At 48.9% G+C, this 17880-nt stretch overlaps 1 protein-coding gene across 1 annotated transcript in view; it reads left to right on the top strand.

Moving 5' to 3' along the window:
* Positions 1-17880, top strand: part of LOC121153035 (protein farnesyltransferase subunit beta) — a 60007-nt gene that overhangs the window by 32355 nt on the left and 9772 nt on the right. The window contains exons 5-9 of the mRNA XM_040975447.1: positions 2210-2356; positions 2460-2543; positions 6032-6118; positions 14281-14410; positions 17074-17206. Of these exons, the coding sequence (XP_040831381.1) occupies positions 2210-2356; positions 2460-2543; positions 6032-6118; positions 14281-14410; positions 17074-17206 (581 nt within the window). The remainder of the gene's footprint in view (positions 1-2209; positions 2357-2459; positions 2544-6031; positions 6119-14280; positions 14411-17073; positions 17207-17880) is intronic.

Here is a 17880-nt window from a genome sequence, read left to right as displayed (position 1 = left end):
AGGAGGTGACACTTTCTTCTTTTGAAAATGAGCCCTGAAGTTTTATGTCAGTTAAAACCTGCTGCTTGAGTGGAACAGGACGTGCTCGAGCAGCCAGCCTTGCTCAGGACTTGAGTTTATTAGCCATTCCCTTCTGAGAAATGGCACAAGAACTGATGGTGATTTGGAAAATATGTTGAGAACAACAATTTTCTATGAAAATGAATTGCTGTTAGAAGCACATTGCAGGGGAGGCGTTTGCCGCAGCAGTTGGGCTGCCCGCATCCCGTGTCAGAATGCCAGCTCCCCCTGCAGTCTGCTTCCTGCTGTTGTACACTCCAGGAGGGCTCAGGTAGCCCCACACCTGCCAGCCACATGGGAGACCCTCGTTGGTTTCCAAGCTCCAGCCCTGGCTGTTAGCGGCATTTAAACAGCCTCACTAAATGTCCTTCTCTTTCTTTGTCTTTTTTTTTTTCTTTCAAGTAATATGGAAAGAAACAACAATTTATATATATATGTATATTTTACAAAGACTGTGCTTCACACCTTTAAAAAAAAAGATTTATTTATTTTTTTGGAAAGGCAGATATACGGAGAAGCAGAGACAGGAAGATTTTCTGTCCGCTGATTCACTCCCCAAGTGGCCACAATGGTCAGAGCCAAGCCAATCCAAAGCCAGGAGCCAGGAGCTTCTTCTGGGTCTCCGCCACAGGTCCAGACAGACAGCTGCTTTCCTCGTGAAAGCAGATCGAGTCTGCGAGAGTGTGAGACATTCTCCATGAACCTGTAGATGGGGTGCGTCCTCATGCTGTGTGTCAGCAGTGCCCCTTCCAAGGCGGCTGCCCACGGGAGCATGAGGGAAGCCCACTTGTCCTTCATCCTCCTACCCATTGAGACAAACTAGGTCCTCGGGGGGCCGAGGGGCGATGGGGAGGGGAAGGTACCTTGAGGTATTCATGCATAACTCTAGATGATGGGTGTAGAGCCGGGTGGGAAGAGGCAGCTGAACACCAAGTTCTAGGCCATGTTCCAAGGCTGGGAGGGGCCCGGAGGCCAGGAGGCGACTGCTGCTGGCTCAGGTGCAACAGAGCTGGGTGAGTGAAAAGAACAGGAAGGGTTTGGTCAAGCAGCAGGCAAGGCCCTTAACCCACATCTGTGAAAGGCTTTTGTTTCTTCCCAACCACCGGAGGAAAAACAAAAACTTCCTACAAAACTTTGATGAAAAATGCGTATTATGAAAAAATATGGACTTCAGATTTTTTGTGTGCTTATTGTTGCAGTAAAATAAATGTAGCTTTTGATTCCCCCTTCCCACACGCTTTCTGAGATACCCTTGTGTGTCCCTGGTTGCAGGGTTAGGCAGATGAACAAATAAGAAACTCAGGGGGAGCTGTTCAACCTCCTGGTTCTGACGCCGTGCCTGGGCCCAGCCCTCAGCTCGAGCTGCTGACCCCAGCTCCCTTCTGGTGTTACCCAGGAGGCTGTGGAGGTGACTGAGGTGGCTCTGTTCCTACCGATCCTGTGTCACCCCTAGATTCCCACCCCCAGCTTTGGCTCCTGGCCATTGTGAGCCCGCTGGATTGGAACTATGTCTATTTCTCTGTCTCTCAGATAAATTAGTATTTTAGGGCGGAGGAAGGGGATGGCGTGGTGGCGGCATAGCAAGCTAACCCTCTGTCTATGGCACTGGCATCCTGTTAAGTGCCGGTTCGACTCCTGGCTGCTTCACTTCTGATCCAGCTCTCTGCTCATGTGCCTGGGAGAGCAGCAGAAGACGGTCCCAGTTCTTGGGACCCTGTACCCATGTGGGAGACCAGGGAGAAGGTCCTGGATCCTGGCTTCAGACCATTGCAGCCATTTGGAGATTGAACCAATAGAGGAAAAACCTCTTCTTTCTAACCCCTCTATCTCTTAACTCTTTAAGTAAAATAAATAAATCTTTAAAAATAAAGCAGAAGTTGTCAGCATTTTATTTAACGTATAATTTTTAGTTTTAATTGCTTCCATGCAGTGTTAATTAATTAATTATTTTGATAATTTTTTTAAAAGCTCAGGCGGGCATATGAATCTGATGGTAGATGGAGGGGGTTGTCAGCCTTCAGCCGGTGGGGGGGTGGTTCTAGTCCACGGGTAGCAGGAGGATTATTGGCAAGCATGGGGCCTGGTGGGGATACAGCATTTTAGGAGCAATGCGCTCTAACTTTGCTTCACCCTTTGGCCATCCACCTAGCGTGTGTCAGTTCCTGGAACTATGTCAGAGCCCAGAAGGCGGCTTCGGAGGGGGTCCCGGGCAGTACCCCCACCTTGCACCCACGTATGCCGCGGTCAACGCGCTCTGCATCATTGGCACCGAGGAGGCCTATGACGTCATCAACAGGTACCGCTGGGGCAGCAGCGAGGGAAACCCAGAAAGGGCTACCCGCCTGCTGGGCCAGCACTCACTCTGACCTCCTGCTGCCTCTCTTCCCTTCATTCCCCAGGGAGAAGCTGCTCCAGTACCTGTACTCCCTGAAGCAACCGGATGGCTCCTTCCTCATGCACGTGGGAGGCGAGGTGGACGTGAGGTGAGTGCACCTGCTGGTCCAGGGCTTCGCTGCTGCCGGGTCTCATGGAGTGACACGATGGTGACCCAGTGTCACAGCGCATGAAGTGCACGGGTCTTCGGATGTCACCATTGCTCAGCTTCTTTTACAGAAATGTAAAATGTAAGAAGCTTTTACTTTCAAACTGAAAAAAAAAAAAACTGTGTGTGGAGTGTGGCAGGGTAGGATCTCCCAGCTCTCTGAAGTAGGAAGCCCCCGGAAGCCTCAGTAAATGCAGGCATCATTCAGAAAGTTCATGGAAAATGGAACTAATAGAGGAGTTTATTTTGGTGCCCCCCCCCAAAATTATTGAAATCCACATATATCTGGGGTCTCCATGGAAACATGTATTATGTGTCAATTCTATGTGAGTTTCAAAACTTCTTGGCTCCAAAATAATCTTGTCTTTTCATGGCGTCTCCCATGAACATTTTCGAGGTCCGTGGTGCCCTGTGAGAGAATTTGATGAGATACCCATGCCATTCCAGCTAAGGTGCTGAGAACCCTTGGGGTACTGAGCAGTGGACCTGCATTCACTGGGGTCGGGAAGACCAGTTGGCTCCAAATGACGACTTTCCCCGAGAAGGGTTTCTGATGTACGCATTCAAATAGCTGCCTCATCTGGCAGGAGATTCCACATAAGGGGTATAGACAATTTATTTATTTTTATTTGGAAGATAGATTTTGCAGAGAGAGGGGCGGGGACAGAGATAGAGAAAGGGAGAGGGAGATCTTCCATATGCTGGTTCAATCCCTAAATGGCTGCAATGGCCAGAGCTAGGCTGGTCTGAACCAGCCTGGAGCTTCTGTCAGATCTCCCATGTGGGTAAAGGGGCCCAAGAATTTGACTCATCTTTGCCTGTTTTCCCAGGCATATTAGCAGGTAGCTGGATCAGAAGTGGAGCCCATATGGACTGTGCTTCTGTTTCCAGCTTGCTGATAACGCACACCCTGTGAGGCAACAATGATGCCATCCCATCCTTCCACTCACAGGGGAGACTGGGATTGATTGAGCTTGCCCCAGCCTCTGCTGTCATGTGTGAACCAATAGGTGGAAGATCTCTATCTGTCTGAAAAACAAGAAAGCCAAAGTTGAGTTGTTGCTGAAGTGCAGGGGGCCTGGTGGGCGGGGGAACAATGGAAATACAGGCTGGGAACAGTCTGAGGAAGCCCCATGGCCTTGCAGAGCCTGGCCACCCTGGAGTCTGTTCCAGAGGGTTTCCAGGAGGATGGTGCAATCTGATTTGTGTTTTGTTAGAAGCTGTCCGGTTTGCGGTGAGTGGATTGTTGTGTTCCAGTGAAAATCCTCCGGTTCAGGCTGGAGGCAGGGAGACCAGGCAGGAGATGGGTCCAGGGAAAAGACAGTGGTTGGGATTTGGACTTGGGTAATGGCAGTGAGCATGGGGTGCTGGAGATAGATTTTTAAGAGGTTTGATGATCGGATAGAAGGAGGCCACAGCACAAAAGTGCCTCTTGGTCCTGCCCCATCTCAGCGTGAGGTCTGGGCCCAGCATCTCTGCACCTGCTCCTCTCCTGACCACGAGGAGCAGGCTCCCATCCTGCCTCCGAGTCTGCAGCACACTGCAAGAACACATAGGTTTGAAACCATGCAGGAGCAGGCTTGCAGCCTGGAGGGAGTCAGAGTGGACGGCTCAGGAGGAGGCAGCTCACTTATGGGAAGTAGTGACATTTGGTGTTGGCACAGGTGGCTTGCACCTGTCCCTGAGCCTCCGCTGTGCCTCTGGCTGGCGTGAGCAGGTCTGACGGACATGCAGGCAGGGTGACAGAGCTCGCAGCTCCTGCAGGGGCCTCTTCAGAGGAGCCTCCGTGTCACATCCCTACTGAGAACCCGGGAGGAAGGTTCTCGCAGCTGGGACTAGAACTGGCACCTGTGTGGAATGTTGGCACCACAAGGCATATGATTGGCTTGTTGAGCCACTGTGCCCACCTCGATCAACTGCAGTGTGACAGTGCACTGCCCGAGGGCGGGCGGGACCTGTGTTGCAGGGGGTGGTCCTCAGGGATGTGCTCTGACCTCCTTCAGCCTGGGCACTCCTGTTAGACCTCAGCAAAGAATTTCTCTTGGAAAGTACAAAAAGAAAAAATCAAACTGGGCCAACTGGGCTAATTCTGAAAGATGCAAAACTTCTCTCTAGTAATTTGTACACTTACAAATGGCCTGCTTGTGCCTAGTGCGCTACCTCAGTTGACTAATCTTGCCCCTTCAAGCACCAAGATCCCATGTAGACATCAGTTCGTATCCCAGCTGCTCCATTCCCATCCAGCTCCCTGCTTGTGGCCTGGGAAAGCAGTAGAGAATGGCCGAAAGCCTTGGGACCTGCACCCATATGGGAAACCCAAAAGAGGCTTCTGACTTCTGATTGGCTCAGCTGAAGGCATTGTGGCCACTTGGGAGTGAACCAGCAGATGGAAGATCTTTCTCTCTCTTTCTCTCCTTCCCTTTGTAGGTCTGCCTTTCCAATAAAAATAAATAAATCTGAAAAAAATATAGCATGTTGCAGTTTACATAGTTACTGCATGATCAGGAAAAAAAGTATCAGGACTGAGACCTTAAGACCTGCATAAGTATGTCTGCAAACACAGGGGCCTCCTCTGTGCAATAACATCACTTTAATAAGTACCTATAATATTATATGTAAGTGAAAAAATAAAATACAAATCACGCTAAAAACCTTTGCTTTAAAAAATAATTTCCAAAGAAACAGCTAACACCAAGAAAATGTTGTGTGCACTGGAGCATCCTTTAAGTCTGCCTTACTTGGCTTTTGCTAAGCTGTGTGTAAGGAAGGTGCCAGCACATTCTGGGACAAGATCCTCCTGTCAGAGAGGTCTGGGACACTAAGGGGCGCTCCACCGGCAGCTCTCTGGGGGAACACTCAGGGCAGAGTGTGTGTGTGTGTGTGTGTGCGTGCACATGCACGTACATACGTGTTCATGGGAACTTAAAATCAAAGCTCTTTTCTCCCATTTTGTGGGTTCTGCTAGTCTGCCTCTCTGGTTTGGTCTTAGCAGCCAGTCAGAGTTTGGGCAATTTAAGGGCACAAGTGGCCAGGAACCCTGAACAGCCCTGGTGTCCGAATGAATAAGCATCCTCAAAGTCCCTGAGTGACCACGGGGGATTGCCAGAACCACCACAGGTCTGTTCAGGAAAAGCTAATCTACCTGGGACGTGACTTGACGCGGCTGTCCCTCCCTCTGATGTCGATGTGATCCTGTGGGGTTAGGGAGAGTAGAATGTCATGTTCTCTCCATGAAGCCATGCCGTGAGCAACTCTATCCAGATGGAATGTTACACCTCTCAGCTGGAGACCCAAGGGTGCCAGGGGTGAGGATGGGCAGCGGGAGGGAGTCCAGCCTACCAGGCCGAGTGAGCACCCCACCGTGACATTCACGAGGTCTCACCTCGGCTCTCCTCCAAGGTTAACGCCTTTTCCTGTTTGTGTTTGCAGAAGCGCGTACTGTGCTGCGTCGGTCGCCTCGCTCACCAACATCATCACCCCTGACCTGTTTGCGGGCACTGCTGAGTGGATAGCCAGGTGAGCAAAGCCAAGAGCCTCCTCCTTGGGAAAAACAAAATGAAGGAAGGACTGGAAGAGAATATAAAATTACAGGAGATATGTTGGGATTATCAGATCATGCATTTAGAAAATTTACATTAATGTTCTATATAGGTTTTTTTTTTTTTTCAAATTTTTATTTATCTAAAAAGCAGAGTAGGAAAGAGGGAGAGATAGAGAAAGGTCTTCCACCCACAGTTCACTTCCCAAGTAGGTACAGTACTTGGGGTTGGGTCAGGCTGAAGCCAAGGACTGTTAGCTCTTTCCATGTCTCCCATGTGGGTGCATGGACCTAAGGACTTGGGCCTACGTCCTGTGCTTTCCCAGATGCATTTGCAGGGAGCTGGATATGAAACAAAGCAGCCAGGACTGAAACCAGTACCCATATGGGATGGCAGCTTTGAAGGCAATGGCTTTGTCTGCTATACCACAGTGCCAGTCCCCGGGAGTTTTTGTTTAATGTTTTCTTGGTCAATGTTTAGTTCCATCTACTTGAAGGGTAGAGCAACAGAAAGCAAAAGAGAGAGAGAGTTTTGTTTTTTAGAGATTTATTTATTTATTGGAAAGTCAGATATACAGAGAGGAGAGATAGAGAGGAAGATCTTCCATCCAATGATTCACTCCCCAAGTGAGCACAACGGCCAATGCTATGCCGATCCGAAGCTAGGTACCAGGAACTTCTTCTGGATATCCCACATGGGTGCAGGGTCCCAAAGCTTTGGGCCATCCTTGACTGCTTTCCCAGACCACAGGCAGGGAGCTGGATGGGAAGTGGAGCTGCAGAGATTAGAACCGGTGCCCATATGGAATCCTGGCACGTTCAAGGCGAGGACTTCAGTCGCTAGGCCACGCCGCCAAGCCCAAGAGATTTTTTGTTGTTGTTGTTATTAAAGATTTTAATTTTTATTGGAAAGTCAGATATACAGAGAGAAGGAGAGATAGAGGAAGATTTTCCGTCCGATGATTCACTCCCCAAGTAACCGCAACAGCTGGAGCTGAGCCAGTCCAAAGTCAGGAGCCAGGAGCTCCCACACGGGTGCAGGGTCCTAAGGCTTTAAGCTGTCCTCCACTGCTTTCCCAGGCCACAGGCAGGGAGCTGGATGGGAAGCAGGGCCACCAGGATTAAAACCGGCAACCGTATGGGATCCCGGTGTGTGCAAGGTGAGGACCTTAACCACTATGCTATTGCGTCGGGCCCGAGAGAGAGAGATTTTCCATCTGTTAGTGTACTTCCCAGATACTTACAAGAGCCAGGGCTGGGTCAGGCAGAAGCCAGGAGCCTGGAACACCATCCTAGTCTCCTTGTGGGTCACAGGGACCAAGTGTTTGAGCCACAACCTGCTGCCTCCTGAGATGTACCTTAGTAGGAAGCTGGATTGGAAACAGTGTAGCCACAATGTGAAGTTAAGAGTTGATATGGAATGCCGGCATCCCAAACAGTGGTTTATCCTGTAGTGCCATAATGCCTGCCCACATTGTGTTAGATTGTAGCAGATTGATAACCAGGTGGTAGGAGCCTGAATTGCTTGAAACCCATCTGGAGAGTGACTTGGCAGTCAAAGTGGCCTTGCTTATGACCTGGTAATTCCACTCCCACAGACTCTCACATGTGCGCAAGAGACCAGTGTAGGAGTTGTTTATAGTGGCAGAAATCTGGAAATGGGCTCAGGTTTTCAAAACACGAGGTGCATTGGCTGCAGAAGAACCTGGAGATATAACAGCAGAACTTTAAATAAATAAATAAATAAATATTTATAATATAAATATATATAATAAATATATAATATATAATCATGCAGTAATTATATATAATATATAAATATATTATATATAAATATATAATTAAATATATATATATCCCATATGGGATGCCATCACTGGCTCTACCACAATGCCAGCCATTATGATAACTGAGCTCAGAGTGAACTGAAGCTACCCGTATCAGTAAACCCCAAAACAATGTTGAGTTTAAACAAACACACAGATCCACACATTTATTTAAGATTTGAGCCTGTGTTTTGGGGAGAAGCATGCATGTTAATAATGTGAAGTGTTCGTGGGAAGGACAGATGCCAGCAGCAGGGTGGAGGTGACTTCTGGGGAGAGAGCAAAGGACATGAGATGTGCCCGACTTTGGCTGTACCCGTGACAGTTTATAAAAAGAGAGACTTGATGTATATATGTCTAAAATCGACAAGGTTACTTCAAAAAGCTCCCAGGATCTTTAATTACAAGTTGTTTATTTGGTGTAAAAAACTTGGTGGATCCACATGCAGCTTTTCCTGATACAGTTTCCATGAACCTTTCCAAGGTTCCCCGTGCGCAGGCATTTCACCTTTTTTTTTTTTTTTTCATCAAAATAACTTCTCATTCCAATGTCCACAACCTTTTGGAAGGACCCTTGTAAAAGCAGTACTAGATACTACATGTGTGTCCCAAATTATCATTTTTCACATTTTCCTGGGAAGCTTTAATATTTCCTCATTCAAGAAAAGAGTAGCATATGTACTGTTGTGAAATGATAGCCAAACTGTAGTTTTGTTTTGTTGATTACTTTTTTGGAGCCTGGGCAGTTCTACTCACCTAAGAGTATAATTTCCAATGAAGCCAGATGGTGTGCTGTGATTTTATTTATTCATTTTGTGTAACTTCGTTTTCCTGGACTTGCTGTCTGTATTATAAAGCCATGCCCACGCCCTGTGCCAGAGCTGTAATATTGCTGTTCCTACAGAACCCTCAGGTGGTCTCTGTGCCCGCGTGTATGTGCTGTGTGTTCCTCCCTCCTGGACCCCCTGCTTGGCACTCAGCAGGCCTCAGGAACTCTCCTGAGCTGGAAATCCACCACCTTTCTCTCCGCTGTGAACATCCCGTCCATTCTTCTCTTGCTTTACTTGATCCTTTCTGCACTCCCGCACACATTTTGATGCTAACATTATACCCGAGTGATGGTTGGTTTTGCTCGGGGTCTCCTAGACGGTATGACCCGTCTTCCTTCGGCCTTTCCTGTCAGTGTCGCTGTGTTATCTTTGGGTTCCCACTGCTGTTGTGCACAAGGCTGATACTGCTCACCACCAGCATTTGATGAGGACCGGGTAGCACTCAGTAACAAGGTCACTGTCATGTGAAGGTCAAGAGCGAGTGCTGCTGGAGTCTGGTTCTGTGTGTGTGTGTGTGTGTGTGTGTGTGTGCATGTATGCATGGCTCAATGAGTTGTTCCATCTTTTTATTCATTACGAGTCTATTTTTCTTCACTGTGGTAAATATGCAGTTTCTGCTTTCAAATCCTAGTCTGGTCATTCCAGCACCTGCGTGCTGTGCAGGTGGCCTGGTATGCTTTCTTGGTTCGGCGTGTACTCCGTAAGAGCTGGATTATGTCCTGGACGTGGCAGCATCATGGCACGGAGACCGGGGTCTGTTAGGCGGCTCTGAAGGACCTTGATGGTTCTGGGCACGCTCTCCCAACATGCTGTCAGCTCAGCAGTGGCCACTGGCTCCTCGGGTCAAAGCTGTTTTGCTGTTCGTCAGTGGTTCAGACAGAAACTTGAAGTGAATTCCGACATGGAAGACTTCTCACTTTTCTTTTCCCACTCTCCTCCATCTGGATTCTCCTGGCCAGTTTTCTTGCTACCAAAAAGATGGTTGAGTTTCCATTAGCGTTTGAGCTGCCCTTCCCTGATCTCTCACCCTTGACCCGTGATCGGCTGCTGCCACCATGGGGTAAACTAAAAAGAAGGGCAAAATGGGGTGGGGCAGAGGGCAGGGTCATTCTGCCTGCTCAGTTTCCAATCCTGACCAAAAGCTGCTGGCTGAGGCCCCAGGAAGCCATTTCCTGAGTTTCTGTGTGTAGCAACAGCTGCCGTTTGCTTAAGGATTGGTTATTTTTCTTAAGGCATTCGTTGGATCTGAAGATCCAAGCGCTTGGATTTGAACTCCAGGTTTCCCACATGTATTATTGGCTTTGCACCTGGGGCAGGTGTTTACCTTCTGAGTGGTAAGGTGAAACATACAGAAATCCACACGCTGCACCCGTGGTGGGCCCCCCTGAGCGGTGGTGGCTGCCGATGCCGTCCTGAGCCCACATCTCCTGGGTACCTCTGGCACGTCGTTCTGTCTCTGTCCGCGCCACAGCCCACTCCAGAGGCCTGAGCGAGCGTTGTCCGTCCTCCTTGTGGGCTCACAGTGCCCCTGGATGAGCGTGTCGTCTGTGGTTCCCTATGCTGAGTGCTCAGCCTTTCTTCCTTCCAGTTTCTGTGTTTGATCTTTTGTGTTTGATCTTTTTTTTTTGATATAACATCCTATTAATAGGACTGAGCTTTTAAAAAAAAAAAAAGGCAGACGACTCCTTCTTGGCCTGCTTTCTGTCTCATACTATTTTTGTTCTGGTACTTCCCTTACTCGATCCTTCTGTGGAAGGTTTTTGTTTGTTTGTTTCTGTAATCCCATTTGTAATTTTCCAGAATTCAGTCTTATCTCCTGAATATTTTTTTAAATATTATTTCTTCTTTTTGTTGTAGGTCTGTTTTTACCTTTGGGAGACTTTTACTTTGAAGACTATTTTATCTAAAGACATTGTAACTTGTACAAGCTTTCTTTTGCTCCCTTGTTTAGTTCTCCTAATTTACGTGTGTGTGAGTGTGAGTGTGTGTGTGTGTGTGGTGAGGGGGGGTCTCTTTCATCTTGTTCAGATAAATACCTAGTGCTCCACTGCTGCCTGCTCACCCAGAAGAGTCTGGTGGTCAGACTGTATGCAAGGTGGATCGGACCCCTGCTGGGTGGGGAGTTCTCTGGCATCCGCACCTGCAGGGGTTTGCGCCAACCTGCAGGGGTTTGTGCCATCGTGGCTTCATCAGTTTCCTTGGAGTGCAGTCTCCCAGGTTCTTGCTTGGGTGTGCACCTGGAGCTTCTTCTGGGTCTCCCGCATGGATACAAGGGCCCAAGGACTTGAGCCCTCCTCTGCTTTCCCAAGCAACAGGGAGCTGGATCGGACATGAGGCAGCTGGGACTAGAACTGATGCCTATGGGATGCCGGCGCTGCAGGTGGAGGATTCGCCTTTTGGGCCAGTGCACCTGCCCTGACTGCTTCACTTTTGCAAAGGGACGTGTAACCCGTGAGCCTTTCTCTGTGCTTTTTGTCCCTCATCCCCCTTCCCTGGGCGGCGGGAGATGATTCTTCTTGCTAAGTCAGCCACTTCTGATTCCTCTTTCTTAGCGTTCTGAATTGTGCTAGTTCCTGTCTGGTCCTGTGCCCTCCTGCTCTCTTCCCTTTGTCAGTTTATGCTTTGAGTTCCTTTATTTTTTCTTATGCTCAATCCTCTTGCCAAAGAATTTACTATGTGAAAAAAGCCCATGCAGGACTGTGTCATGTGAACCATGTGAGCTGGCCTCTGCAACGACAGAGAGAGAGAGAGAGAGAGAGAGAGAGAGAGAGAGAGAGAGTGTGTGTGTGTGTGTGTAAAGCCTGAGACACAGACACTGACCCTGATCATGCCTTGTAAGGGGGTTCTAGGAAACCAGTGTGGGCAGGAGACTTGCTTTTCATTGTCTATTTTTTTTAAAAGAAATACTTGTGTTGGTTTTAAAATGTTTTGCTTGTTTTCTAAAGATCTGTTTTTTTTTTTTTTTAATTGGAAAATCAGCTATATAGAGAGGGGGGAGATACAGAGAAAAAGATCTTCTGTCTGATGATTCACTCCCCAAGTGACCGCAACAGCTGGAGCTGAACCGATCTGAAGCCAGGAGCTTTTTCTAGGTCTCCCATGCAGGTACAGGGTCCCAAGGCTTTGGGCCATCCTTGGCTGCTTTCCCAGGCCACAGGCAGGGAGCTGGATGCGAAGTGGGGCTGCCGGGACACGAACCAGCATCCATATGGAGTCCTGATGCATGCAAGGCAAGGGCCTTAGTCACTAGGCTACGGTGCTGGGTCCTTAAACTTTTTTTCTTTCTTTTTTCTTTCCTTCCTTCCTTTCTTTTTTTTTTTTTTTTTAATTAAAAGGCCTAGAGAGAAAGAGAAAGGTTAATCTTCCATTCACTAGTTCACTTTGAATACTTGGAACAGCCAGCGTTTGGCCAGACTGAAGCCAGGAGTCTGGAATTCAATTCAGGTGACAGAGACCCGAGAACTTGACTGTCATCTGCTGCTTCCCAGGGTGTGTGCTGGCAAAACCTGGATCAGAAGTGGAGGAGCTGGGATGTGACCAGGCTGTCCAGGACAGCAGTGTAACCACTGTGCCAAATGCCTGCCCTTGCCTTAGACTTCAAAAGGTCACCCTTTATAAATGGATGTTTTGTTTTTTTTTAAACTAGGGGCTGGTGTTGTGGTGTGGCTGCCTGCAATGCCGGCATCGCACAGGGACACCAGTTTCAGTCCTGGCTGCTCCACTTCTAATCCAGCTCCCTTCTAATGGCTTGGGAAAAGATGTAGAGGATATCCCAATTGTTTGGGTCCCTGCCACCCACATGGGAGACCCAAAGGAAGCTCCTGGCTCCTGGCTTTGAATGGGCTCAGCCCCAGCCATTGCAGCCACTTGGGGAGTGAATCAGCGGACGGAGGATCTTCCTTTCCGTATCTCCTTCTCTCTGTATATCTGCCTCTCCAACAGAATAAATAAATACATCTATTTACGAAAAAGAGAGAGCAAGCTTCTATCCACTGGTCTGCTCCCCTGTTGTCTGCAACAGCCAGACTGAGTCAGGCCACAGTCAGGAGCCTGCAATTCAGTCAAGGTCTGTGATAATGACTAACTACCTGGATCACCCATACTTTTTCCTCGGGTGTACCTTAGTGGGAAGCTAGAGCTGGAAGTGTTGTCTGGACCGGAACACAAGCACCCTGATGCAGAATGTGGGCCCCCCAAGTGGTGTCTTGGCCACTATACAGATGTCTAGCCTAGACATTTGTTTTAAAAGGGTTTTAAATGACCGTTTATCATTCTTTTGTGCAGATGTGTCATAATGAATGGACCTGTCTTCTAAGTTGTGTCTAGCATTTCCCTGTCATAAATCAGAATAAACAGTGTTGGCTTTGGTTTTTGAACATGTTCCTGGTCAGTTTGTCTGATTAACTCCTAAATTGCTGCACCAAAGACTGTGTATGCCTTCGTTATTACTCGAAAATGCCCTCTGAGGGCTGGCATGGTGGCATAGAAGCCTAATTCCCCACCCTGTGACACCAGCACACCATCTGGGTGCCAGTGTGTGTTCCGGCGACCTCACTTCCCAACTAGCTCCTTGCTTGTGGCCTGGGAAAGCAGTAGAGGACAACAGTCCAGGTGGTTGGGCTCCTGCACCCGTGTGGGAGACCTGGAAGAATGGTTGCAACCATTTGGGGCGTGAACCATCAAATGGAAGATCTCTTTCTTTCCGTCTCTGTCTCTGCTTCTCTCTCTTTAACTCTGCCTTTCAAATGAAAATAAATAAATCTTTTTTAAAATTCCCTCTTACTACATAGTCTAATCCCACATATTAATGAACTGAATAGTAAGTGGGTACTTTGAATACATAGAAAATCAGTTTTTAAAAATAAAATTTTTGAACTGTTACAAAAGAACCTGTGTTTGACATGCAAACTTTTTTCTTTGGAAGATTTCTTTTTATTTATTTTGAGAGGTAAAATTGTATCTAGAGAGAACACTCATGCATTTTCCAAATGGCCACACGGCCAGGGCTGGCGCAGATGGAGGCCGAAAGTCTAGAACTCCACGCAAGTCTCCCACGTGGGTACAGTGGCCCAAATACTTGGTCATCATCTGCATTAGCAGAAAGCAGAACCCATGCGGGATGCCAGTGTTACAGGTGGAAGCCTAACTCTGTGCCACAGTGCTGGGTCCATTATGGAAAGCAACTTTCTGAAAACAGAAAACCAGGAACAATTTCAGCAATAAGGCTTGTCTTTAAAAGGTAACAAGAATCAACAATCATTTTCCAGTTTAATTTTAACCTGTTAGTTATGCGAGAGTAGTCATTTAAAGCACTATTTCTCATACAAACAGATCACTTGTAAATTTACAGCAAAGGGAAATCCCAGAGCTAACTAAACGGCTCTCCTTGCTTCCCAGCCGGGCCAGTTTCTTCATTTCCATATGTGGGGTGTGCCACCCGGAGTGATCCTGACCATTCCCTCAGCATTGCCCTTCTCTCTTCAGATGTCAGAACTGGGAAGGCGGGATCGGTGGCGTGCCAGGAATGGAAGCCCACGGTGGCTATACTTTCTGTGGCCTGGCTGCACTGGTGATCCTCCAGAAAGAACGGTCCTTGAACTTGAAGAGCCTCTTGGTGAGTCTGTGTTGAGCTGTCCTCCCCTTGGGCCCCAGGTCCCTGGTGTGGTGACATGCTGCATTGAAGCATCCTTGAGAGCCTGAGGCACAGCCCCGCACCTGCCAGGATGCCGGTGCCACTGCAGCCCTCGGAGCGCTTAGCACTCTTCTGGGGCTGCATTAGGGACACACAGCTGCACTCACACTTGGCTGCCCCTGTGTCTTCTGGCTTGGCACTTTCCACCTGGTATGTTGCGCCAATACCATGGTCTCCTGGATACCCCCCCAGACATCTGAAATGAGCCAGAAAACCCTCTTCCACCATCAAGAAAAGTGTCACTCATGCCATCGCTTAGAGTTAAAGTTTAGCTTGCATCTCAAAAACAATCTCCTGGAAGACAAAATTAGAAGAGCTTGGAAGCATTTAGAAGCCAAGCTTCTGTTACCTACCACACCCCGTTGAACATTCAGTACCTTCGTTGAATGAGTTCTCTGGCAGTTGCATCGAGCAGGTGGCCCAAGCATTTCTGGCTCGCTCCACACTCCTGGCCGGTAACCAGAATGAATGAACTCAGAAAGCAGTCAGCTGCAGGGCGTCTACATTAGAGTTGAGTAGTCAGTGGAGGTCCAGTGCACAGACGCACACATTCACGAACACCAAACAGAACGTATCTCCCTGGGGTCCTTTGGAGAGCGAGTCGCCCCTAGACCATGACCTCAAGGTGAGTCAGCGACAGCCGACATTCAGCTCTTGCCGAGTTCAGATGTCAAGCCCCCCACTGCGGGCTACATCGTGAGCTTCCTGCAGAACTTCTGTTCTTCATGGGAGCATCAGCAGTAGTTGTCAGCTCTCACCCTCTCGAAGGTCCATGAAGGCCTGTGCTGAAAAGCCCAGCTTTGTGTACTGGACTTAGGAGTTCATCTGATGTGTTATTCTTTCATTTGTTTTGAAGGCTTGCATCCCCAAGTATTAGCCTCACTGTTGCGCCAAACACCTGTCTCAAGTCTTTTAATTAAAAAAAAAAAAAACCAAAAAACTTTGTTTTTATTTGAAAGGCAGATTAACAGAGAAGAATCTATTCCCCACATGCCTAGGTGGGGCTGGATCAGGCTGACTGCAGGAGGCAGGAACTCAGCCTGAGCCTCCCAGGCAACAAGGGTCAGGTCAGACACAGAGCGAGCACTCCAGTATAGAGTGTGGGCACCCCAGGAGGCATCTCCATGGCCATACCGGATGCCCATCCTTGTCATTTTAAAAGCCAACTAAGATGGACTGGAACATCCAAGTTCAATCCCCCAGGCAGAAGGAAGGTCAACAACAAGGGAAAGCCCAAGTTATAACAACAGTATCCTGGATTTGAACCCTGCTTCCACTCCAAGTCACCTTGGGAAGGGCAGGAAAATGCCATATCTGCTCAGACAGCTGCGGCTGCCAAACCCATGACGGTCACGGTCAAGTGTGTTTAGACGCTGAGAGATAATTGAAGAATGGAGGTGTCCCATGTGACCCACTGAGGGACGCCGAAAGCCAGATTTTTTTTTCCACCACTTCAAAGTGAAAGATGTGCTTGTGTGAGCCAAGGTCACCCTGGACAAGCAGGGGCCACCTTGGGCAGTCATCACGTGGGCGTCAGGACAGATGGCTTCTGCTCCAGTACAGCTAGCGACTTGGCAGGGACACCTGAACTGGCCGTCTCCCAGGGCTGGGATCATCGGGGAATTCCATGATCTGTTTTTAATAGACTCCTTTGAGTGGGGAAGTGATAGGAAATGAGCCACTGGTAACCTTGCCTTACATTTCCTATGTAATGTATTTTAAGATTTTTTTTTAAAAAAATTTCAATTTAATTTGGAAGTGGGGAGTAGGGGATGCTCCTGACCTAGCCAGGGCAGGACGGGGCTGAAGCTGGGAGCCCGGAGTGTCATCCGGGTCACCTGTGTGGGTCAGGGACTCTGACAATTGCTGCCTCCAGGGGCGTGCTAAGCAGGAAGCTAGGGTTAGAAGAGCAGCTGAGACTGGGACCTGAGGCACAGGTGTCCCAAAAGGAGTTGTTTTATATATTTATTTTTAATTTTATTTTTTTATTAAGGCAGGTATACAAAGAGAAAGATCCACCTGCTGATTTACTCCCCAAGTGGCCAGAGCTGAGTCGATCTGAAGCCAGGAGCTCCTTTTGGATCTCCTGTGCGGGTGCGATTGCAAGGTTTTGGGCCATCCTCCTTTGCCTTCCCAGGCCACAAGTGTCGAACTGGATGGAAAGCAGAGCAGCCAGGACACAAGCCAGCATCCATATGGGATCCTGGTGCATGCAAGGCAAGGATTTAGCCACAAGGCTATTGTGCTAGGCCTCCAAATGGAGTTTTAACCACCGCACCAAATGCCTGCCTCTAAGGTGTGTATATTAAAAGACTTATAGGTCTCCATATGTGCCTGTGTAGTTTCTTTTTTCTCTCGGTACCAGTACTGAGTTGGAACCTAGGAAAGAGCAGGTGCCTTTAACAGCAGCTGAGCAGAGACCAGGGTAGGTTGTCCGGAGAAGGTCAGCTTCCGTGCTGCTCCTGAGGCCTGTGACTCTGAGCGGAGGAAAAGGAGAAGGCCCCAGACACCGAAGAGGTGCCCTCTTGCTGGCGTTTGCGTCTCTTTGACATACCACCCTCCTCTCCCTTGTATCTCCTTCCCAGCAATGGGTAACCAGCCGGCAGATGCGATTCGAAGGCGGCTTCCAGGGCCGCTGCAACAAGCTGGTGGACGGCTGCTACTCCTTCTGGCAGGCGGGACTGCTTCCCCTGCTGCACCGTGCGCTGCATGCTCAAGGTGAGCCGGGGGCGCTGCTGGGAGCCAGGGCGGTTTGTTTCGAAGGGTTGTGATGAACTTGATGAATTCTGTCTGTCCTGGATTTGAACCCCTGGTGTGAAACCTGCTGCAGCGGGGGGCAAGTGTGTGTCGGTATCCATTGCTGCTTAAGACTGGCTGGAGCAGAGTGAGCTGCCTTTAAACTTAGAGCAAAGAGAAGGGTTGCTGTTATCTAGGGGGAACAGGCCATCCCTGTCCCAGCCCCCCTGGTGACTGCCATCTCAGCTGGGTGTGGTGCCACAGTGCTGGCCATGTCGGAGCTGGAAATCCGCCCTGCGTACGTGGTCACATGGGGACGAGAAAGTCAGCTTGCGTGAAGGAATGAAGGCCTAGAACCCATGGAGAGAGGGCCCTCCTCCCCAGTTCTGGCTGCATCGTTGTCAGCAGTAGAAATACCTTAAATTCACTGACTACCCTAAAGGCAAGTCTGATCCACTGCCAAAATGTGTGTTTGTTTCTATGCAGTCTCCTGGGACATCGCAGAAACAGTAGTCAGCAAGTGCAGATTCAGGAACATTCCCTCCTTCCCTCACTGAACCGCAAGCCACCTGCTGCTTGCAATCATCTTTCCCATTTACTCCGTGGGTCGGCGGCGTGGGGAAGCTTGGCCGCCCTGTGGTGCCAGTCTGTCCTCC

This window comes from Ochotona curzoniae, unplaced genomic scaffold, assembly GCF_017591425.1.
Source record: "Ochotona curzoniae isolate NIBS_2020 unplaced genomic scaffold, NIBS_Ocur_1.0 contig_2688, whole genome shotgun sequence".
Taxonomy (NCBI): domain Eukaryota; kingdom Metazoa; phylum Chordata; class Mammalia; order Lagomorpha; family Ochotonidae; genus Ochotona; species Ochotona curzoniae.
This window is presented reverse-complemented; position numbering and strand designations above follow the sequence as displayed.